At 43.6% G+C, this 24,712-nt stretch overlaps 1 protein-coding gene across 1 annotated transcript in view; it reads left to right on the forward strand.

Moving 5' to 3' along the window:
• The window catches only part of LOC142788269 (uncharacterized), a 34,056-nt gene extending 11,966 nt beyond the window's left edge, over positions 1–22,090 (forward strand). Inside the window, exons 2-6 of the mRNA XM_075884874.1 lie at positions 4,919–5,370; positions 7,301–7,609; positions 15,346–15,575; positions 19,002–19,145; positions 21,169–22,090. Of these exons, the coding sequence (XP_075740989.1) occupies positions 4,919–5,370; positions 7,301–7,609; positions 15,346–15,575; positions 19,002–19,145; positions 21,169–22,090 (2,057 nt within the window). The remainder of the gene's footprint in view (positions 1–4,918; positions 5,371–7,300; positions 7,610–15,345; positions 15,576–19,001; positions 19,146–21,168) is intronic.
• The last annotated feature ends 2,622 nt before the right edge of the window (positions 22,091–24,712 follow it).

Raw genomic sequence — 24,712 nt, forward strand, 5'->3', positions numbered from 1 at the left:
TTGTGCATCATCGTAAGATTGCAGCACGTTTCCTAAGGTTCATATGTCGTCGAGGTCAGAAGTTGTCGAAACGTGAAAATGGAGTTTTCTTGGTTATATGATCTAGCTATCAGCCTGACAATTTAGTTCACTTCCACCATTTGGAACATATATGTGCAGTTTTGGTGTAGCCAAACGATCACTGCGTAATGCGATTCTTCCAACCAGTTGTTCTACAAACACTTACAACAAATTATACAAACAGTCTACAGACAGTCTAAACCTATTTTTATGCAGTTCACAGGCTGTATAAATCTAGCCTTGTAATAACCATCAGTTTATTGTATTCCGCATGCACTGACTTTGGACTTCTCCCAAACGATGCTGCAACAATAGTTTGCAATATTTTGTGTTTGTTACTTAATTATTTCGTTTCATTTGAGGTTGATGTTTATATGCGTTCGACCGACCATTTTTTTTTTCTTTCGGGTGTAGTCTTGTAGGTAATTTTTCCTGCTGAAAGCTGCATCCAGGAGGAAAAAAGCCAAAGGGTATTAGCGTGCAAAAGGTACGCGTGTCACAATGAAAATAATAACGCAGTATGTCTGGGCGATAAACATGTTTGCCCACTTATAGTTCGCGAAATGTAAAGGTCTTAGGACTTTTGAATGTGAGAGTAAGATTCACATTTCAGGACTGAAAGCCTCCCACATGTTTATCCACAAACATCATTCAAACGCAGAAATATGAGGAAACGTTTCAAGAATGATACACGTGCGTTTATTCCTTCTCTCTTTTCTTTCTTTGTTTGCTTTCTTACTTGCTCGTGTGTTGGCTTGTTTGCGAATGTCTTACCTGTCACGTCTTCATGTTTCCGGCAGTACATCATGAAATGGCACTTACCTGCTTATGAAAACATGCATGGAGCATTACCTGAAAAAAAGAGACTGTCACGTGCACCGTGTTTACTGGAATTGGGCCACCGCATCTCGCCAATAATCGGGGACATGTCTGAGTTTTCTGCAACGTTCACAAAGCTGTGACAATATTGCTGAAACACACCCCAAGAAAGCAGCCTCTTCTTGGATTATTCGAACGCTGCGCCTAGGTGGGCGCGTAAGGCTGTACTCGAAAAGTGCATTAGCCGGCGCCTCGGAACTTGCAGCATCGCACTTCCTGATTGAATAGTACGGTGCGTATTCCCGTTACTTAATGTATTTGGCCCATGAAACTTCCTCACTGTCTTCCTCTGCTTGTGTGTATTGGGAGAGAACGAGAACACGCATGAACTTGTAGTGCATAGGGGCCTCCAGAAAGCTTAACTTGTTTTCGTGCCTCCTATCCTTATTATTTTATTCTCCATGCCTGAATATATAATCAGTCTTTATAGTACAGCCATACACTTGTTACGATTCTGGCATCGCACATATGTAAATATGTTCGTGAATGTCTCAGCTATTCTTACATTGCGAGTTTGGCGGCATGGTCTGGCGTCCTGTAATGCCGTTTTCACATTTAAATATAACAGTAATTGTTATGAGAGTGTTATAACACAATTGCTATGTTATGTGAATGCAGCTTTCCCAGCGTTTCAATGATGTCCAGCTATAATTAGTTGGTAGCCTGTGCATGCCGTAACACTTTAGGATAGACACAAAGAAAATATATCACGTCGGGTGAGCTGATGTTACAGGGAAGGTTTATATGACTAGGTAGGCTAATCCAAAACTCATTCATCCTATGTACTAAAGATTCCTAAGGCTTATGATAAATATATTATTTAAAAAACAGTGATAAACAACGGTGCCACATGTTTCAGCTGTGTTGGTTAATCATCCCTACGGAATGTTTGGCTGCTAGTGTTTTCATGATGTGATTCCTTGATTATAATTATGAATAAAGTCCCAAGTGAAGCATGTCATGCCTGGATGTTAATCATTCCTGAGCTCCTAGCTAGGTCATATATATTATGTATGCGAAACATTTAAGAGACAGAACACCTCAGGGATGAGCACGATATAAGTAAAGTAAGTAATCTTTAGTGCACCTGCAACTAACAAGGTGTGTAAATGTGAAATGCGTAAAACATTATACCAGCCACATATTACAGGTACATATTCACTGTTACGGAAAGAAAAATGCAGCCTAAGAAATCAATACATCTAAGGAAGCGGAAGACTGTTCTTAATAAAAATTATTTGATTAATTCTACTTCAGCTAAAGAGCTGTCGGTGGGCCGGTTAGCCAAGACAGTTGAGTGAGTGAGGAGGAGAGGCAATATTCATAAATTCCATCTTTGTATCAGAGGCAATCGTTTTTTCTGATGAGAACTTTGATGCATAATCAATGGCGAAAATTGACGGTCAACAGTGGCAGCGCTAGCACGAGCAATAAAAAAATACAATGATGACGTCATGGAGGGACGTCATCGCGGTGGCACCATGACTTCACATAACGTGACATCGCATATGACGTCATCGCATGACTTTGTCGCTTGTTTAAAGGTAGGCTGATCACGGAGGCTGTGCGAACGTTAAAGCAGTAAGCCTTGGGTGGTGGGAGGAAAAATTGGACAGACACGTTAAGAACTGCTCGTGAGTTGCAGCGCACTGCTCAAGCACATACAATTACACACAATTAATTCCCAAACGCGTTGAACAACATGGTCAAAGAGCACGCTAGCTGCCACCTTGTCGGACTACGTCGACTGTCGCGCACATTACTGTGGAGCTTGACATTTTTTGAAAAACGTAAAATTGGAGTCCTTTTGCTCCAGACTGCTCTCATTTTGAAAGGGCAGTGCAACGACACGAAGAAAGAAAGACAGATAAGCAAAGTCTTTCTTTCCTCCTGTTGTTCTTTCTTTCCTCGTATCGTTGCGCTGCCCTTTCAATATGAGTGCTATGAACCAGCTAGCCCAAACCAAAGTATTTCTGCCCTCAATCATCGCGATCCATCAAAATACGGCCACTGTAAAGCTTGCTGATGCAGTTCGCTGATGCAGCTTTACTACGCTAAATGTACCTATAGTAATACAAGTACCATCATGCACTGCAGCTGCGGTGGCGTAATGCAACGCGCAGAGAGATTGCTTTATTGCGCTGAGGTAATATTAGGAAGCTTTAGAATACCGTTTGCAAGCGCTGCGGGCGTTGCGGTCGTTGCAAGCGCCATATGAGTTTTAGAATAACGTTTACCCTGCTGTAAACCGCAACGTACGATCGCAGTGACACCGTAGCCTCGAATGCAGTGTTTGCGAGCCACATGCGGGCCACGATCGCCGCACGCAATTTCGGATTTTTTGCGTGTGGGCCGCGAACGCGAACGCCGACTCGCGTTACGACGCCTGCGCAGTAGCAGCCACCTTACTGCAAGGGCTCGCTTTGCGCTATTCTAAAACTCCCTATTGCAATTTAACTGGATTCTTTGCGTCGCCATCGCTCGGTTTTGATTAAAACGTGGTGCGCAACCACAGCCATGCCAGTGAGATTGTGATGCTCACGCAATCGTTAATTTATACATCGGCTCGTTTCGCCGTCATGACCTTTAGCTCTCATCAGCGGGAATAAGCAAACAACAAAAACTGTGCTGGTGGCGAAACGTGACCTGTGTCGCAAGAAACAAAACAAGCGGGCTTCAAGGTTGTGCGCTCACCACTTAGCACACAACTTCTGGAAACAGGGTTTGTACTGCAGGTGTGCACCTCGCTTTAATCAAAGCAGAATAATGGTGAGGCATAGGCAGCAAAGCGCCAAAAAAGCACTTGCCCTCCCCCCCCCCTTCCTCTTCTTTAGCTAGGCCAATACTAACTTGACACCCACCCAAGCAACACCAGTGCTCCACCACTGCGATGCGACAAGGTTTTGCAGCGAAAGACAGAAATCCTGGCGAAGCTCATAGACATAGGGTCCTGTTTACTCGCGACATAATAATATTTATGTTTAATAACTGGAAAGTGTGCTTTGGAACCAGTGTACTATATTGGCATTTTTTAGACAAAATGGAGTTGTGCAGGCCATGCTGTACTCATAGAGCAGTGAACAGATGGTCTACCTTATAGAGTAACAAATAGTTCCAACTAAAAAGATAATTATGCTGGAGATATGAAATCAGGAACTTTGAAAGCATGTCATAAATTTTTTCTAAGAAAGACAACTCTGATCAAAAATAGTTGCTAGAGGTATCCGTCCTTCAGGTGAATATGATCACATATGTAAGTTTGTGTGAAGTGCTGGTCAAAGTTAATTGACGTTTAGAAAGTTCGAAGCTAAATTCGCACCTCACCCAACGTAAATTTTGCCTAATACAATGTGACATAGACAATAGCTTTGAACAGGTTATAAAAGTTTCCTGAATGCAGCCATGAATGCAAGGCTGTACCACTTAGGAATTTCGCCACTCAGGCTAGGCCATAATGGCACAGGCTTCTGTTATTACGGTGTGTGTTGTTAGTGCAGATGCCTTAGACGCCTCGTGAAACACGAAAACTTATTGTAGGCATCTACACGAACAATGCAAGACGTCACGTGACCAGAGGTACAAGCTTTATGACGCCATCATGACGTCACGGATCGTCAATTCATTGACGTTCTTTATGACATAATCTCGAGATCACACGATGACGTAATTGCACGACATCGTCCAGTGCTCGAACGTGCGGATTTCAAACGGCGTAAAGGGTGGGAAGCTTTCTAGCGAAGGTGCGATAAATACAATAGAATGCGGAAAAGAAGCAATATAGGAAGACAACTACCTTTAAGTATACTCTTAATCAGGTCCTAGTCAAATGCTAGCTATATTCAAAAACCAGGCAGAAATATCAAGTTTACTGGCTACATCTACCCCTTCAGGCGGGACATGGTTGAGACTGTATTTTCAGGCGAATGCATAAAATACATTGTAAGTTCTTATTCGTCATGTAATTCTTGCATGGACGCAGGTATGGCTCCCATCGATCCACTCTGGTGTCGAGTGAACCGGACCCAGTACCTGAGCTCGGACGGCTGGATAGAGTCTCGGGGTTCATTGTCATCATCACCTGCCGGAGTCCAGCAACCGTTCGCGTTGTACCAGGCCAGCAACCTCACGTTCCTTCAATGGCTGGGCGACGAGCACGAACGGCGCACGCTTCAGCACAAACTGCTCCTGCTTCGCGTGCGGTGCGCGGACAAGACCGGCGCCGTGTTCGAGCCGTGCATCGCGTTTCGCGCTGGCTGGGCTCCCGGAATAGCGCCCGTGGAACGCCGAACCACAGACTTCACGGTAGTGGGGCTATGCCTGGGTGTCCTCGGGCTGGCATACGTGTTGGCGGTGCTGGTCTACCTCCGGGTACGGCAGGGCAGCGTCAAGTCCACCTTCCGCAGCTACCTGAACGAACAGCCTGGACATGGGGTGAGCCTCATGCATCTGCAGTCACGCTAGACTTGACTTCCAGCAAGAGATCTCGTCGATCTCATGGCCTCGCGGGCTCTATTTTCACACATGACTTCCTGTAGCCCTTACTTCTACACTTAAACATGGTTCTCTCCCCCGGAGATGATCCCAAATACAAAAAATGGAATTAACTCTAGGAAACTGGCACTAATTAAAGCCATCCGCGATGTTTGATCTGGTGAAGCTTGTGCTTTCGTGTTGCAAGTCTCATTTAGTGCGACTGTACAGGGTCAACCACATCTCAGGTAACCTCATTAGACAGGCCACTAAAGCTAGAATGCTCATTGTACTTCAAGAGGGAAGCGTTCATTATAAGACGTGAGATAATTTTGCGCAACAACAATAAAATCGCAATAACAATTTTTCGAGGTATGTATTTTAAAGGGTTACTGATACCATATTTCAGCGATCTGGCTCTGTCATGCAAATATTAGATATACAGAGACAGCTCTCAGCAAATGTGAAAATGAGCAAATTCTTACAAGATATTTTATTTTGCTGGTAAAGTAAATTTTTATATGGTGCACCTACCAGCATCGACACTGGCTTGACGTGAGGCAGCAGTACTGATTCTGCTGAATCCACACAGCAGTCCAGCTTTTTCTGATGACGTCAGGTATCAAAACTTCCAGAATGACCACTTTTGCGTCACCACGGAGCCACGGCGCGAAGCAGCTGTAGAAACGTCCCAATAGCTAGCGAGAACACGTGACAAGAAGCTCATTCCGTGCTGTGACGTCAGAGTACAGTATAAACCCAGAATAGCTTTCATACTATAGTGTCTCTTTCGTCATATATATATATATATATATATATATATATATATATATATATATATATATATATATATATATATATATATATATATATATATATATATATATATATATATATATATATATATGTATTACCTCCTCCATGAGAACGGTTATTTCGACAATTTTGGCCAGAGTCAGGCCTTCGTCAGGGTGATTCCTGACCTGCAGTTCCAAGGACCTGCAGTACGCTGTGAAACGCGTCGCACTTAATAATCAAACGGTCGTATGTGCCATATATTACTACTGAAATAGGTATGCATCAAGGGCTCGGTTTTCTTGTAAGACACAGCCTGATAAAATAAGCCGACTGTGAAGGCAAGGAAGGTATAAAGAATATCTTTTGTAGCCTTTCAGCTGCAGAGTACTCACGACATAAATGAAAATAAATAAACCTGGACGAAAATACACATTGCCGCTGGTTTGAGCTAAGCCTAAAATATTCAGATAACGCACTCGACGTTCTACTGAATGGGCTATTTCTAAGTCGGCGGTAGTCCTAACATTCACTTTATTGAGTATTTCTGCGACTGTAGCAGCCGGTGCTGCAGCACTGCCTCAGCTGTCACAGAGAAAAAGAAAAAAAATGAATGAACTGTGATTTCTGGATGAACATGTGTTCGCATATGGAATTCAGCCAGTGTGTTAGAATGGTACTAGCGATGACTAAAGTGTAGGGTTACTTCCTAATACCACCAGCCTTCATTAAAAATGCGCCTCAAATACGCATGCGACGACAGACCTTGACTTGGGTGATATCGTCCTCTTCAGTTTATCCTTTATAATGCCGCCCCATTTTATGTGAACCTGAGAGCTACGTTTTAATGAGGTGCTATTTGTACTTGCCTTAACACACACGCTGGCGGTGATGTTTGTTTCGGGTATGATTGCAAGAACGAAACCATAAATAAAGTTGTTACACCAATTCACGGGCAGTTCCAGCGCTACACAACAATAGGACTGACACCGTCCCGCTCGCGAATAATTAGACATGCCTGTTGCCTTCTTTAACGACCGAATGCCGTCGTTAACGTAGACCTGCACACCTTACTCTCTTGAGCTTTGTTATGCAGCCAAGCCAAGACCAGCAGCATCACCAACAACAACAACAGCAGTACCACGCGTACGACACGCCTCGCAGCACCAGAAGCGAATTGGCGACCCGTGACGTGTTCTTCAAGCGGTCTGGCAACCTGCAGCAGCAGCAGCATGGCGCCTCCACCAGCAGTGTCGACGCTCCGCAACAGGTGGCGCAGTTGCAGCACCTCGAGTCGAGGAGCTCGGTGCGGCGCGCCGCGCTCCAGATGAACCTCGGGCCCGAGCTGCTCGAGCCAGAAATGCTGGCCTGCCCGCCACCACCGGCGCAGGAGTTTCTAACGAAGGTGCCTAAAGATACTCATGTTTATGCGTTTGTGTGGCTAGTTCCACAATGCGTTAGGCAATTATTGAGTAAAGACTTCTTATGCTGTTTTGAACAAGCTTACTGAAGTACTGTATATATATATATATATATATATATATATATATATATATATATGTACGTGTGTGTGTGTGAGCCTGTTAGGCAGCTTTCCTTTTTCCTCCGCGCTATTAGGCGTCATATAGCACGTGAACTTAATAGGAGTTGGCAGCTGACCAATAGTCTCTCGTATACAACCTACAGGCATGAAGTCTACCAGTACGAGACCCTCGATAGATATGTGGGGTTTAACGTCACAAAACCACTATATGATTATGAGAGACGCCGTAGTGGAGGGCTCCGGAAATTTAGACCACCTGGGGTTCTTTAACGTGCACCCAAATATGAGCACACGGGCCTACAACATTTCCGCCTCCATCAGAAATGCGGCCGCCGCCGCCGGGATTCGAACCCGCGCCCTGCGGGTCAGCAGCCGAGTACCTTAGCCACTAGACCACCGCGGCGGGGCAGTACGAGACCCTCATTAATCGATAAGGAAACGAAGTGTATACTTAAGAGCTTGTTTTTCCGTGTTTTCACACAATATTGATGATATCTAACAGACAATAATGCCAAGGAAAATGTTATTAGACCGAATTATTATCTAAATGTGAACACAGAAAAGTGGGGGAAAAGATAGCTTGCCATGGGCAGCAATCGAGTGCGCCACACTCGCCGCCATGGCTGCTGGTGTCGCTGACGGACACTCCCACGTTTTATTTCACATATATACCCAATGAAGTGGCTGAATGATGGCTGCCGGGGTAGCTATGTTGTGTATGCCAAATTCGCAACTTCGGTATATATATATATATATATATATATATATATATATATATATATATATATATATATATATATATATATATATATATATATATATATATATATGTGTGTGTGTGTGTGTGTGTGTGTGTGTGTGTGTGTGTGTGTGTGTGTGTGTGTGTGTGCGCGCGCGCGCGTGTGTGTGTGTGTCAACGAAGTAATAATTAGAAGAGGACTGGGCTTCAAGGAAAAAAAACTGACTTTTGTGTGCCATTCCATCCGTGATGGTACGCGTCTTTTTCTGTTCATATTTTTGTGGTGTGACTGTTTTTCTTGTATTGTATCGATGTAAGCATTTCCTTTTGTTTATTCGAATGCGACCCAACGCATTCGTAACGATCTCGCACTCGGAAAGAAACCAAAGAATTATTTCATTGGGTAAATAAATAAATAAATAACAAATAACTATGTATAAAGAGCGTTATTCGTTAAAATGGTAAATAAGGAGGGTGTAGAAGGTTTCGGACCGGCCATCATCCAGGGAAGCTGGCCGTTCCTTCCTACTTTAATTGCATTTTCCTATCATTCATATTTCCCCTCATGCAGCCGCACAAAGAATCATTACGGACAACAAAAATGACCGTCTCAGTGGTTAATATCAAATGACGATCCTCATGGACAACCACACCACCAATCTCCAGGTCGAGATTCGTCTCTCCCCACTATGCTATGCATTATGCAACAGATGCAAGAACGTGTAATATAGCAACACATATTTGCAGCAGAGGCGTTCCTACCAAAACAAAAATGATTCAACGGTTCTACCACGGTTACATTTTTGTTTTTAGGCTGAGTATTACATTAAAATTGTTTGTTCTCTAGAAATAAAAACAACACCCTTGCTTTCACCGTTTTTGATATTGTCCTTTACTTATTTATTCAGAATACTGTCAATACCGGGATGGGACTATTACAGGAGTGGTGTCACATTGTACATAGTTAAAACCAGCAATACACCGACTAAAAATACATGTTGCGAGCACTTGAAATTTGAAGCGAATATCTCAAACATAGTGCAAAATTCGCCGTAGTGATAGGCAGAGAGTCTTTATGAATAAAAACATCCGATGAAATGCTGGGGCAAGCAAAAAACAAATACACAACAAAATTGTACAGACAGTTAAAACTTGCGACATCATCGATTCAGGAAATCACGTCTAAAAAGAAGTCAGCCCACATTCACTCGCTCGATTAACAAATTCATCAACTGTCGGCTGTGTCAACACTGTGGGGTGCAGGGCATTCCAAGCACGTATGGCTCGTGGAAAAAAAGAATGGCCAAAAACATTGTTCTGGAAGGGATACTCATCAAGTGTGTGACAACGTTTATTTCGTGTTTGGCGCTTACTGTTAACCTTAACATAATTAGCGGGATTTATTTTCAAAGAGTTGTGTAGCACCAGATATAAAAATCTCAGGCTATGAAGCTTGGCGCGGCTCGCCAGGGTGGGCAGATCCGCTCTTATCAAAAGAGCAGTAGGTGAGTCGGTATACGCCTATAACTGTTATATATAAAACGGACTGCTTTACGTTGTATTGTTTCAAGTGCGGCTACATGTTCGTTTGAGAAGGGGAACCAGGCCACACTCGCATATTCGAGGATTGGGCGGATAAGCATGGTATACGCTAAAAGTTTTGTTTGGGGTGTCGAATGACGAAGGGTTCGCTTAAGAAAAAATAACCTGCCGAGTGCCTTCTTTGTGATATGTTCGACATGCGCAGTCCAATTTAAGTCGGATGATATTAAGATGCCTAGATATTTGCAGGCAGCGACGTTACCAAGTGGGACATTTCCCAGCGAGTACCAAAAATTTGCCCTCGCTTTTTTCTTTGTAATTGACATGGCGGCAGTTTTCTCAGTATTTATTTCCATTTGCCACTCTCGACACCAAGTTTCGATCTTTTTTAGTGAATCATGTAGTTTTAAATGATCCTGGTAGCTGTCTATTCGCTGGTACAGGATACAGTCATCTGTGAACAATCTGATTTTTACATCGGCTCGACTGCAACGTCATTAATAAAAATAAGAAACAACATGGGGCCTAAAACAGAACCCTGGGGCACTCCCGATAATACTGTAACCGTGTCAGACACATGTGCACCATATTGAACAAATTGGTAGCGGTCGGTCAAATAGTGTTCGATCCACTTGGTCATAGGTCTGTTTCCCAGTATACCGGTTAGCTTTTGGATCAGTTTGGGATGAGAAACGCGGTCAAAAGCTTTTCACAAATCTAAAAAGACTACGTAAATCTGCGATTGATCATTAATGCCATTGGCAAGGTCATGCAAGGTCTCAACCAGGTGTGTGACAGTAGAGATAGTCCGCGACGAAAACCGTGTTGATTGGAATGGAGAATAGCATTTTCTTCCACGTATTCGGTAAGGGACTTAAGAATAATATGCTCAAGCATTTTGCAGGAAGTACACGTATTATAAATTGGTCTGTAATTAGATGGACAAGACAAGTCACCACTTTTGTGAATGGGAAGAATTTTTGCAATTTTCTATTCCGATGGAACCTGCCAATCCTTAAGCGATTTCGAAAATATAAGAAAAAGGTATTTACACACAGATTCAGCGTAACGCTTTAAAAACGCATTGGGAATCCCGTCGGGTCCACTACCTTTCTTCCCATCAATGTTCAATAAGAGTGATAGCATACCCGGCTCAGACAGTTGAGGCAAGCTTAGAGCACTCAAGTTTTTACCTCGAAACAGAAGCGACGCATGTTTACCATTGTCAGCTGTGAAGAATGACTGGAAGTAAGTGCTAAATGAATTAGCTTTGATTAATACCTGCTCCGCTGAAACGACAGTAGGGAGGTTGTTTTTTGAACCAAGATATTGCCAGAATATCTGGGGTGACTCTTTTATTATCTTACTTACTGTCGTGCTGCAAAAGTTTTCTTTGGCACAACGAATTTTTACCCTCAATGACCGGGACAAGCAAGCTATCTTTTCTTGGAACCCATAGACTGGGCTTAATTTGTTAGATTTTCTGGGTCTTTTTATTTTACGTTTAGTATGACTTATATCACGTGCGATGCAAGGGTTGGGTTTTTTTTTTGTGACTTTGGTAACCTGCGGAACAACGTTGGTCATACAATTAGTAATGATAGCTTTAAATTTAGCCCAAATTACGTCAATCACCAAAGACTCATCAGCACACATATCGAGAAAGTCGTCGAATTCATGCTCTAAATACGCCATGACTGCAGCGTCATCGGCTTTGTGAAACGCCGGGACATACTTAACCGGCCCTCGCATGCGAGAGGGGCATTGTACAGGCAGGCTGCATGAAACCATTTTGTGATCGGATAACCCCTCCAGGGTTTTTGTTAAGATATGCGTTGATGGGAAATGATCACTGACAAAGATGAGATCTAGTAAAGAACTAGATTCCCGTTGTTCACGGGTTGGCGTGGCAACAAGTTGTGTGAGATTAAATGACAATAAATAATCGCTTAAAAGGTCATCCCTAGCTGTTTCTGTATTCAGACGTTCCCAATTTACATCGGGCAGGTTGAAGTCACCAGCCATGATAACAGCACCACTGGTAACATGGTTGTGCATGTAGTCATATAAAGTTTCCAGATAAGCCAATTGCGCTTGTGGGGGCCTGTATACCACACCGATAGATATAGTGACACCACTTAGGGAAACCCTACACCAGACCGCTTCGACGTCCAGAACATCTGGCATGACTGAAAAGTTTATGCCTCGTCGTAAAACAATGCAACGCCCCCACCTCTGTGCTCTCTATCTTTCCGAACATTCATGTAGTTAGGCGGAACAATTTCGCGGTCCAATATTTCTTTGTGCAGCCAAGTTTCTGAGACTGTGACGATGTCTGGCTGATTGGCGATCAAAATGGCCTCAAACTGGTCGGCTTTGTTCACAAGACTTCGCGCATTAACGTTAATTAACGTCAGTGGCGTCGGCTTCTGGTGACCCGACCCTCCGGAAGCATACGTTTTTCGTTTTTTGACAAAGCAACAAGATTACCGCGATTGTTGTCCCAGCCGTAGAGTTTCCCATTAATGCTCACTCTATCGTGAATCACCATCACCTTTTCACCTTTGTCTCGATTTTCTTTAGTTCTATCCCAGAGTTTCTTCCTAAGGTCTCGCATTGTACGGGAGAAGTCGTCACTATTTGAGCGACCTGAACCTTTCAGTTTAGAGCAGTTTTTGAATATTTTCGTTTTGTCCTGGTAATTCGAGAATTTCAAAATAATAGGTCTTATCTTATTACCATCTTCAGTAGATGTTTTCCTAGGCGGTGAATCTTTTCTATATCCCCGGTATTTACTTTTAGTATGCCCTCAAATATTTCCTTCGATACTACACGCTGCAATGTTTGGTGTTCCCTTATTTTCGTATTGTGGCCTCCGCAGTTATATCCTGCGATGAGCAGAAATGTAACTATTCGCGGAGGCCAAGGACAATACAAGGTCTATTCAAATAGGTCGCTGGTAAGAAGCCATTGCCCGGGACATAATGTGGGGAGTTTTGGGAGCTGCGATTGAAGCGCGACTATGTGTTAAGGGAACAAACACTAATAATGAAAAATCAAGTTTGTTTCAAAGTTGAAGTAATCACTGTGCTTCACAAATGACATTTCTTTCTCCAAGAATATTAGGCAGTGTAATGAGCAATAAATTTATGACAATTTTTTTATTATTTTCGAAATTCTTTTTATAGTGCCGTCGGGCCATACTATGATTAATTATTACAGCCCTTGCCCCGCCGCGGTGGTGTAGTCGCTAACGTACTCGATTGCTGGACCACGGTTCGCGGGATCGAATTCCGGCTGCGGTGGCTGCATTTCCGATGGAGGCGGATTTCAAATGCTGTAGGCCCGTGTGCTCAGATTTGGGCGCACGTTAAAGAACCCCAGGTGGTCTAAATTTCCGGAGCCCTCCACTACAGCGTCTCTCGTAACCATATGCTGATTTTAGGACATTGAATCCCACATATCAAGCAATCAGTGCAGCCCTTGCACTGCATGGAAAGGCACGCTCGTAAAATCTGTCTGCGATGACACACCCCTTCATGCGTTTAAGTGTTCCGCACTTACTTGCACTGTTGGCTGTGCGTGAAATAGTGAAGTGACTTTTATGGCTGGTTAACGTCTTGAGCGAAGTGCCGAATGGGCAGTGGAACGATGCGGATTAAATTTAACGCTCAGTGCTTTCGTCGGTGGCTGCGGAAACGATGTGCTGTGCATGGATGCAGTAGCAATAAGCGTATGCCTGGTAACCCATGTCTTCTCGATAAGAAACAAAAAGAATTGTTCGTAGTGCAATGCCTGCTGGACTTACATCTGTTAGTATTCCTGTAGCCCGGTTTGCTTTTTGAGCATGCAGTGCCTACTATTATTCGCGTTATCGGTGAGCAGATCGCCAACGGTTATCTATCACGCTACCATTCGCATGCCTGCATTCGCATACGTAGCGGTAGTTTATCGGCGTATAATGTAAAAAACATAAAGCAAGTACTGTCCGCACACATTTTTGTGCTTATTTCCATTGTGTGCAGTGTATTAAAGTTTGCGTTATTGTGACTATTGAATAAAACTTAAAGTTCGTAATTTTGGAACGACTAAGCGTTCTTTCTTCCTGTTAAAACTGAAGAACACAAGCATTGTGCATGCTAAAGAACCTGCGTGTGTGTGTGATGCAAAGAAGCAACGCTGCAGATGTGACCGATATGCGATGTCGGTTGCTCTATCTGCCAAAGATGCGACGAACTCTGAATAAAAGTTAGGAGAACAAGCTTCCTTGTAAAACCGAGGCACAGTGAGCAGTATAGTACATTTAAGCGTCATTATATAGTAATTTGTCGGCACTGGATTGTTTGGCGTTGACTTGAAGCGCACTCGGGAAGGACTCACCGGTGATCGCCTTAGCGCGATTTCTCAGTGGTCATGGACCTATGAAAAGTAACTTGCAATGAAATGTCGTGCTAGTGCACACAAAATGACGTCACTTCTTAACCAACCGTTGCGTTACATCCTCTCTATATTTTTATTCCACCGGAAGTGTTGCCTCCTTACAGAGATGGCGCTAAGCTCTATGACCGGCTAATCAGCCGCCATTTTCTGAACGTATAGCCTTCTTGGAGCCTTCGCTACCAGTTGTATCTACCTTAGATGATACGCAGATATTCACAGTTTGCTGACCAAGTATATCGCATAGCTTTCTCCGGCGTTGCACTTTTTTAGGTGATTCTTAAAGAGAAAAGAACAGAGCAGTGAACCCTGTAATTGTCTCCATCAGAATGCGACACCTCAACAGTAGCTCACAAGGGATGGGGTAAGGAGGAATTAAAAGAACAGGATTAAAAGGTAAATAGATGGAGAGACGAAGGAGAGAGCGAGGCGCAGGGACAGTGAACGACAGAAAGCGACGAAAGTAAAGAGAAGACAGATAAGATGGACACGGTCGCGGGAGTCCGTGGACGGGGCACCACTCGGCGAGAGCTCTTGTCGGTGTCAAGAGATGGTGTAGGGGGAGCCCAGTCGGCCAGGGCTGCGCTGTCGTCGGATATCGCGGGGGCACAACCGGTCGGCACGAAATCCAGCAAGCGAGTCGCGTTGCATGCACATGATGAATGAAAGCATGTATAGGCGAAGCGATGAATTAGTGAAAGGCGCTGACTGGAAATTCCCGTTATGCCTGCTTTTTTTTGCGAAAGCTATGAATGTGCATATATATTCCAGCATAATGTGTCCATGGAGCGATTCCTTTTTCCAATGCCTACACTTGCCTCATCGAACCCATATTCGGACGCATGCATGATGATTGAACTTTTCGTTTCGTGCATTTCAGGTGCGTGAGATGGTGGCAGCGGCCAGAGCCAGGTTACGTAACTTCCGCTTCCGTCCGACCCTTGTCGACATACCGGAAGACGATTACACGAACATGCAGCACCACCAGCACCACCAGCTGCAGCACGGTCCCCATCAGTTCGCCCAGAGCTGTGGCCACAGCCCTGCTGGCGTCTGCAATGGCACCTGCGCCAGTGCCGTGCGTCACAACCCTCTTCTTGGAGTGGACAGGTAAAAGATGGAAAACGGGTGCATTCGAATGACGTTCGTCCAAACGTGATTTCTCGAACTCACCTAGACTGCTTGATCCTAATCACTAAACTGTACTTTAAAAATTCAAGCGCTAACCTGTTAGAGAGGAAAAAGAACGACGTCAGCGCTTACAGGGAACAGGTAGCTTTAATAACATTCGAGCTTTCACGTTCCAAAACTACGATATGATTGTGAAAGAGGCCGCTGTGGAGAGTTCTGGAAATTTCGACCGCCTATAGAGTTCTTAAGCATGCGCCTACATCTCAGTACACGAGCCTCAAACATTTGCTCCCCCAGAAGCAGAATGTGACACTTTGCTGAATATAGCAAATCATGGGTGGCTAAGCCTTCAGTTGACTGTATAAATGCTCGTGTCGTTGCCTTGTCCTCGTTTTGTTTTCGTTTTTTTGTACACTTGAGCAATAAGTAATGTTATTACTTGGTGTTTTACGTTCAGAAACTACGACATGATGATGAGACACGCCGTTGTGGAGGGCTCCGGCAAGTTTGACCATCTGGTCCAAGCGATGACATTGCTAACATGAGCGCTCACATCACACAGCATACGGGCCTCTATAGAAATTTACCGCCACCGAAATGCGACTTCCACGGCCGTGACTGACACCGCGATCTTTGGGCAGCAGCACTACCACGCTGGGCCTGTCAAACTTTTCAGTAACGCATATGTGCCAACTAGTTTGTTGTTCTGTTTTGCCAGCTATATGTTTATGGTGCGGGACGAGGATTTGTTTTTTTCTTACGTCACAATAGACTGTTGTTCTGTGATACATCATGCCCAACCGTGGTGTTCTATGCCTAACGTACTCCTCTGCTGGCCCGCAAGTCGCGGGATCGAATCTGGGCTGCGGTAGCTGCATTTTCGATGGAGGCGAAAATGCTGTAGGCCAGTGTGCTCAGATTAGGGAGCATGTTAAAGAACCCCAGGTGGTCAACATTTTCGGAGCCCTCTACTTCGACATCCCTCATATTTGTATGGTGGTTTTGGGGTCATTAAACCCCACACACCATTATCATCATGTGGTACGTCATTGACCTGTACTGTAGACCAGCCTCGCCAGGACAAATTATAAACGCTGCAAGGGCTCATTCACTGCCTTTGACAAACGAAACAATGCTCACATTACAATATAAGTTGTCCATCTGTGAGAAATCTAGAGTGGAGAGTAGCTAATGTAATATAAAGGGTTAAAGTAGGGATGGGGTGGTTTTCGTGCTGAAAAAATTATGGTATATCATTCGCGAACTATCCAGTAGTCATGGTAAGCCTACATAGGTCAAAGCGCAAACTGCAGAAGTAGCAGCGTATGGAAACATCTGCAGAATCAAAACCAAAAAAAGTAAAAAAAAAAATATTGAAAAACTGGAAAAAGAAGGATGTTGATTTAGCAGTGTGTTTATTGTATGCACATGTTATCCCTCATTTATAAAGACTAAGACTACAGAAGTTGAATAAGGACCCCAGGTACGCCTCGGCAAGCTTTTCTCCAGTAGTAAAAAATACCAGTGAGGTCATTTGGCGTTCCTCTAGGTCACCTCCCTCGCTTCGGCCCTGTGCAATAAAAAAGAAAAAAGAGAAGCCGGCGTCTATATATTACAGCGTCAATCTGTGCGAACGCTGTGCGGATCTTAACAGCAATAATTTCAGCGCTTACAATGGTAGTTTGCTTCGCAGTGCCTGCTCGGGGAGGGAACCATATATTCTATTAGTTTGCAAAAAACACAGAACAACAAACTTTCGAGTGCGGGCTCCTGAAACTCACCACCAGCCTTCTAAATTCATTTCCACGAAAAATAAATGACTTGCAGTCATATATTTTGGTATATATCACTAGAGTGCCTAAGATAATTTACATTACATTTGCATTCGCATCAGAGGGCACAACAAAGCCGCCGGAGTTGTCCTCTAAAAGGCCCCTATAAACAACCGTTGAGAAGAAGGAGCGCATGATTCTGTCATGGCGTTTCCCGTCTCTACGGCACAACTCGTGACGCCGTCGTCTTTACCAGGTCAAGTGCTGAGGAAATAAGCTCTCGATCGCTCTCATTACAAGGAATGTCAGTTGTGAATTTTCCCTTCTGTCCTGGTTTGCCGTGCAGTGGCACGCCCATTCTGCCTTGTCACGCGTACTGATTTCACTTCGTTTCGCGCGTTTCCCACTTCGCAAGCGATAACGACAGCGTGTAGCCGAATAGCGCGAAATCTTGATAAGCTCTATACTTATAGCTGACATTGTCCACGTGTTTTATCAAGATGTAAGTGATGAAGAATGAATAGCGCTTGCAGAAAGACAGCCAACACCCACGACAAAAACGAGAGACCTTTTTTTTTCGAATATTTTTCATTGGCCATTTTTTTTTTCATTCCTTTTCTCATTTTATTTTTTTCTTCTCCTCTACCTGATCATTAAAATTAGTTTTGGTTTCTGCGCTATCCGATATTTTTTTCATCTGTTTAAGCCCGCTATACTTGTGGTACAGGCCGAGCACGTTCGTTTACTTTTGAACGCGACATGATTTAAAGAGCTGGTTTCGTTGAAATCCCGGCGTCAAAGTCGGCTTCGTTGCTTGTGTGTGAAAAATTGTAATCTTATGCGTGACCAACAAATTAAAAATAATGCAAATAAGGTACACAAAAGATCCTGGGTTAAAGTGAGAACTTAACGTGGGTTGTTTGTTTACGAGCGGGAATCGAACCAGGGTCGTTTTCCTGGCAAGCCGATGTTCTACCTGTCAGCCACGCCTCTGTTTGCGAAAGCAGTGAAAATAACTTCATCTGCTTGTAAATCGAGTGAATGTAACTGCCATGATTTACAAACACACGCATCTTGTGCACATTCTTCACAATACACCGTGAAAGAATGCAGTAATAATTCGTGGTACAAGCGTACATTGCAATCGGACGTCAGAACATGTGATTATCATAATTACTTCACGATTTTAAGCCAGTCCCTCACTACGAAAGAAACACATGTCACAGCGCCTATTCTCTTATGGCCGCGTACTGGGTGCATGGAAAGTTCAAAACTATTTCGTGCACTAAGCGTTAGAAATACGCAACAGGGACAGGATATTGCTGTCGCGCTCAACTTTTAAAGGCGAAGCTTAAGCAATTTTCTTTTTAAATTTTGCCCCACAATAAAGGTATGTAAATCAGTTCGTCGTCTTTAAACTCGGTGAGGCTTAGACGCGCTTTTTAGGCTGCACAAACAAGATCAAGGTGCATTAAGCTTTGGTGTTCAAAAACCGGCTACGTAACTGCAATTCACGCAAAGTACCTTACGGAACTTGTCCCTTCCATCGCTTCCTGCAAGCGCTCCATCGCAATAAAAATGACCTTGAGGAGTATATCCCTCTAACGCATCTTTACGAAAACAAACTGCGCAGGTTTTTCGAAGTGAACGAGAGTTTCCAAGACTCGCCCCTGGAAGCCCTGGCGCACGTGTCGCCTTACCCTCCGCGGCCACCTGAACGCCGACGCAAGAGGGCGTGCGGCAAGGAAGCTCCGCAAGCCCGTTTCGATCTCTTCCGGTGAGTCCCTGCTTCTTCTGCTTCGCGTTGGAAGCTGTGCGCAGAGCCAGAAAGGTTTCCTCCCATTTGGAGACGGCCTGAACAGGAAGATCGGATGGCCAAACCTTGCTTTCACGCACGCTACGTAGCGCCGCTTCGACGCATGCATATACCGTTATCTGACACGTGCACACGAGGACATGGGAAGTAAAACGTCTTGCTTTCAGTGAATAGTTTAGGGTGCAAGTAGAGTTACAATCTACAAGCGCGTGAGCGTTAAGGGACATTCAACTTAACAATAATTAAAATTATACAGATATAGTATAGTGGGAAAATTCTATTGATATTTGCACTAACATGGGTTTATGGATAGACGAGGAAAAGAATGTCCAAATGTCTCTTTTACATTCCCTGCCAATATCCCCGACAGTGACGTCATCAATTTCAAAGTGTTTGTTCTTGTTCTAGCCACATTCGCTCAATAAAAGTTTCTGAAACTTGTTTTGCTAAGGCTCTGGCTCTCTCGAACTGTGATCTTCATCATTCTTGCTGATTGGGAGCTACGTATGCCTTCGACGATGCGGTCAACGTTTGTGACGTCATGGCAACTAGTTCAGAAACATCAATGTGGCGTCGCCATCAAAATACTCTTTTCTTTGCGCGTTTTTTCGCTTACGAAGTGTCTTTTTGCAGCAGTCGTGATGTTTTTTTTAATCTGGAAACTGTTCTTTTTTAACAAAGGAAAATCGCTATTTTTTTCTTGGTCACCTTTAAAGGGCGCGTAAGATTTTGGCATAGCACTTTTTTATATAAAATACAAGACAGGGTATGCACTGGTGAGGCACTGTGGCAAAATGCTTATCTATATTATTTTCATTACGGAATTTATGAAACTGTTTTGAGCATGATAATGCTGATTCAGCAGAGTGTTTAATGCGGCATCTTTCAATGCTTCAACTAGAAATAATAAGACTTTGCAAGTTGTAACACGAACACGGGTTCACAAACACTAATGAACACGAACCCAAATGAACACGCACACTAGAAACTTATATTTTCTTCAGTAAGAAACAATGCCACTGAAGGCATTAGTAGCTCATCTATTAAACCGCGCGCTATAAAGGAAGTCCGGTTTCGGAGGGGTGAGTCGGTGCGTTTTTTTTTTTGTAAGCGTTCAGCTTTTGTATAATCATCGTGGACATGTAGTAGTTGAGTTCGAACGTGGGCTTTTACTTTTCTTCCATGTATCATAGCTTAAGGAATGCAGTGAGTACATCCCGCAACAGCTTTCGAGCAGCTTTGTCTATCACACTGTCCTATTAACCAAACGCCTTTATTTTGGCTTACATGGTTGACACATTTGCATCTGGTAATCCCCGTTCGTGATAGATTACATCCAAGCGTATTGTCATTGTGTTTTATACTTCTAAGCTCATTTTTTGAGTTCTTATTCGTCGATTTGTGGTTGCCTTTCAATTAAGTTTGGCTGCTTTTCTTTACATCTGGCTGCATTTGTCTGCATCTGTCTGCTTTGCATCTGTGCTGACGATAAAACTCTTCACAAATGTCTCACGTAACCTTACAACATCGTGCTGGATGGCTATGTGAAAAGTTCGAGGAAAGAAATTCGAGCGGCAGTGCACTTGATGAAGTAACCAGCTCGACAACGCAGAATTCAGAACATGTGTACAAATACAGATCACGTGGTGACATCGAAACTAAAGAAAGCTTTCAGCCACCCGCACAGAATAAATAGCTGAAGGTTTATCGTACATAGACAAAAAACAGCAAATCAAGTCTTGTGATAGCTTCTGAAAACGAACAAATACGGTTTTCTCAAGGCTGGGTTCTTGTAACTCATAAATAGCATAATACTTGTTGTTTAGCCTGTGAAAGACGAGTGGTCCAACAGTGGAACAAATGAACTGGTACCTTAAAGCTATGACAAATATCGCTCATTCACTGAACAAATCATCGCACAAGCTCCATGCCGTAAAACTAGAACAGATAATGCTAAAGAAACCCAACGTATTTTTTTTTTCAGGAAAGACCTCTACGAGAAGCTGCAGAAACTGCAGGAAGGTCGTCCTCAACCGTCTGGACTGCGCTGCGAGCCCGACGGTAACTCGGACAGCCCTTCTTATGAGAACGTCTTGCCGGCACCCTTGCCCAAGCGCTCGCAGCAAGACGCACCTCCTCGGCCACCGCCTCGAGTCTGTTCTTCTCCCGTGGATCAGACATCGCGACAGGACGATCTGGATGGCGATGACGTGTCCTCCACGAGCATAGAGTTGGACTCGCTCTATTCTCCCTGGGACTCGTTGAACTCGAGGAATCTGTCCAAACTGTCGGTCCCTCCGGACCAGACCCTCCTGGAAGCCCTCGACGAGCCCATCATCTTCGAAACCATCCACGAGCCGCGCCCCACGTACATCGTGAACTCTGGTGGCCGGCTCAGTCCAGAGATGATCATGTCCATGTCGGGACACTTCAAGCGACCGCGGTCCGGTCTTTACATGAGCGTCGAGTCGCTGCAGAACTGCATAAAGACCAGCCAGAGGTTCGCGCCGTGTCGACGCGGCTTCGACGCGATGGACGCCCTCCGAAGAGTGACGGCGGGTGATATGGAGTTCATGCACGTCTGCCGGGGTCACCTGAGGAGACGGGACAGTATAGGGTGCTCGTCAGTGGCCTCGGACAGTCTTGTCCCATCACCGTCTGATTCGGAGTACGACCCAGACTACTCGGACCCTTCACCTCGGACGGAGGCAAGAGTAGCGGCTGCACGTCGGGCCAGAAGGCGATTACGGTCTCGTGCCGAGCGTAATGGAAAGCATGGACAGCCCTTGCCTCCGCCTCCTGACGTTACTATCATTGAAGTAGGAGACGCAGCGGGAGACATTCTTAACGGGAAAGGAAATTTTGTAACTCTAATTGAGCTCGACACGTCTGAAAGCTCCAACTGACCAAAATTAGAACACAAACGTCACTCGCTCCATTGCATAGTCATCTTCATCTCTGTGTAGACGCGTACATGCGCGCACATGTTGCGAAGATAAAACGTCAGAAATGATCTATTCAAAAGCTACAAATCGGCACTCAATTATAAGCCCCACTGTCTTCCGGTACTTCAGAGCAACAGGAAGCATAAACAAAGGGCAGATTTGGACGTACACACGTCAGTATAACGCGGGAAAACAAAGTAAGAGAATCGATGCTCTGTTTTAGCCCTAGAACAAGTTAGCACACCCAATAATTAGCAGCCAGGGTGAAGGTAGGAAGCATTCAAGCGAAAGGCAAGCTATATATTTTGAGCTCCCAAGTTTAGCTCATTGTACATATACCTAAAAATTATTACCAGGACCCCTCATACGGCGCATCGCGTAATGTTCTACTTTGTACTGGCCTATCGGAAAACACTTTTAGCTGTTTACTGAATTGCACTTGCATATAAGCAAAACATTGATTAAATTACAGGTTAGACGGTAAACGAACGTATCTTCTAATTACTCTTTCCGGGGCAAAAGAAAACAAAACATAACAACAAATGAAAACGAACTGTGTTCTTCATTTTAAGTTTCTTTTCACACGAGGCTTCTGCCTAAACGTTGTAGTTCTTTTTTTGTATAGGTGCGTAGCTAAGGGAAGGCTGAAATTTTCGCGCGCCTTTTAAATACTAGGGCGTATGCAGTGCTACTTTATTAAGGTTATAAAAACAATGTCAATCCGTATCATTGCAGCTGCTACACACTATATACATGTTGATTAAGTTAGGTTTTGTTGTATTACTAAACGTTAAGTATGCTCAAATACTTGTAAATATTTACCCATGAGTACTAAATCATAGCTACGTCGTGTTTTTTAATAGAACATGAAAGAATGCATTAACCAAATGCATTGAGGATAGAACAGCAATAAAAAAAAGAACGAAAGACTGAAGTAATAAGAAGACTGATAGCTGCCTTCCACACATCGGCGCATTGCTGAAGGAATGCGAGAATTGTGAATCTGCCATCGGCGGCTGTCTCGATTCCGTATTGTTGGAAGGTTGAAATTGTGTAGTGTTTGGTAGCGTGCTATATAGTTTCGCGTTAAGACAGAGGATATAAGAACTTTGCTATCACTTGTAAGTGTCCGTTTAAGAATCTTCATGCTATCAATAATACAGAGCTTCCACACGGGAAATGGACGAAGCTTCCCTTTCACATTGTCATAGCAAGCCATTTCAATTACCTCTTTTCAAACTCGCTCACATTACAAATAGTTTGACTGGATGCTTGAAACTGGTACAAATCCAAATTTTACCAATATTTTCAGATTTCGTCTTTGTCGTCTCGTGTATTTTACGAGGCCGGCGAATGACGAACGTGTCTAACATAATCGCGAAGTGTTCTTGCGCGTAAGCAACCATTCATTTTTATTTGCCTCCATCAGTAGGAGCGCTGTTGTTTTCAGTATTATTTTTACTATGCTGTTGATAAGTTGAACTCGACCTGAGATTTTTAGACGTATACAATCAAGCTTTTCAAGCAATATATATATATATATATATATATATATATATATATATATATATATATATATATATTTATACAATTTTTCAGTGCTGTGTTTTGGGCATAGGTCACAGAAAACGTTTTTCAGCAATTATAAATTAACTATAATAATGCAACTACATCCAAGTGTTACAAGTCTCACGACAGCGCTACCACACAATGTGTGCGCTTCGACAACACTTTGTGCCTACTTACAAATCAAATTATTCTCACGACAGTGACTTGCACTGTATACATTTTTGAAAAGTTGTATAAACTGGGCCTGAGATATATTTGCGAGTGTAAAACACAAAAAGAATAAACCTACATGAGGAAGATGTAAACTTCAGCCGCTTCTCTGCGTCAATTTTAAGGGGGTGAGTGCTTGAATACAATAGGTGATGAAGAAGTCCAACGAAGCGGAGAAAGTGGCTCACATCTTTTTTCTGTTCTTTCAACTTATAAAAGACGGTGCTGCCACCCAGCGGCTCCCATCTACACTCTGGAAGTACCGTATATAACCTTGTCAGCATAGCAGGACCCCCAGAAGCACAAGGTTTATATATTTTAATAAAGGACTTGAAAAACAGGGTCATAGCCTAAAATTTCTTTTTCAAGGAGGTGCGGGCAGGGGGAAATCAATTGTTCTTTACGCATGTACACATTTACTCATGTTCATTTGCTCGTGTACACATCATACAAAATGGCGAAAAGTTAGGACATTTCAGCTTTTGCTGATAGAAACGGGACGCTTTGCCTTAGGGAAATCGCGAAATGGGGGACTGCATGGACCGGAGCATAGTATATATATATATATATATATATATATATATATATATATATATATCTGTGGTGGGGGGGGGAAACAAGTGCATATTTAAGGGCTTTTTTGTTTTTCCATGTTTATTATTGAGATCTAACAGACAATAATGCCAAGAAAAGTATAGGGAAAGTTATTAGGCCAATGGTAATGTAGATGTGAAGAAAGAAACGTGGGTGAAAAGATAACTTGACGTGGGCAGGAGCCGAACATGCTACCTTCGAATAACGCGT

Source organism: Rhipicephalus microplus, unplaced genomic scaffold (assembly GCF_043290135.1).
Source record: "Rhipicephalus microplus isolate Deutch F79 unplaced genomic scaffold, USDA_Rmic scaffold_50, whole genome shotgun sequence".
In the NCBI taxonomy this organism is placed as follows: Eukaryota; Metazoa; Arthropoda; class Arachnida; order Ixodida; family Ixodidae; genus Rhipicephalus; species Rhipicephalus microplus.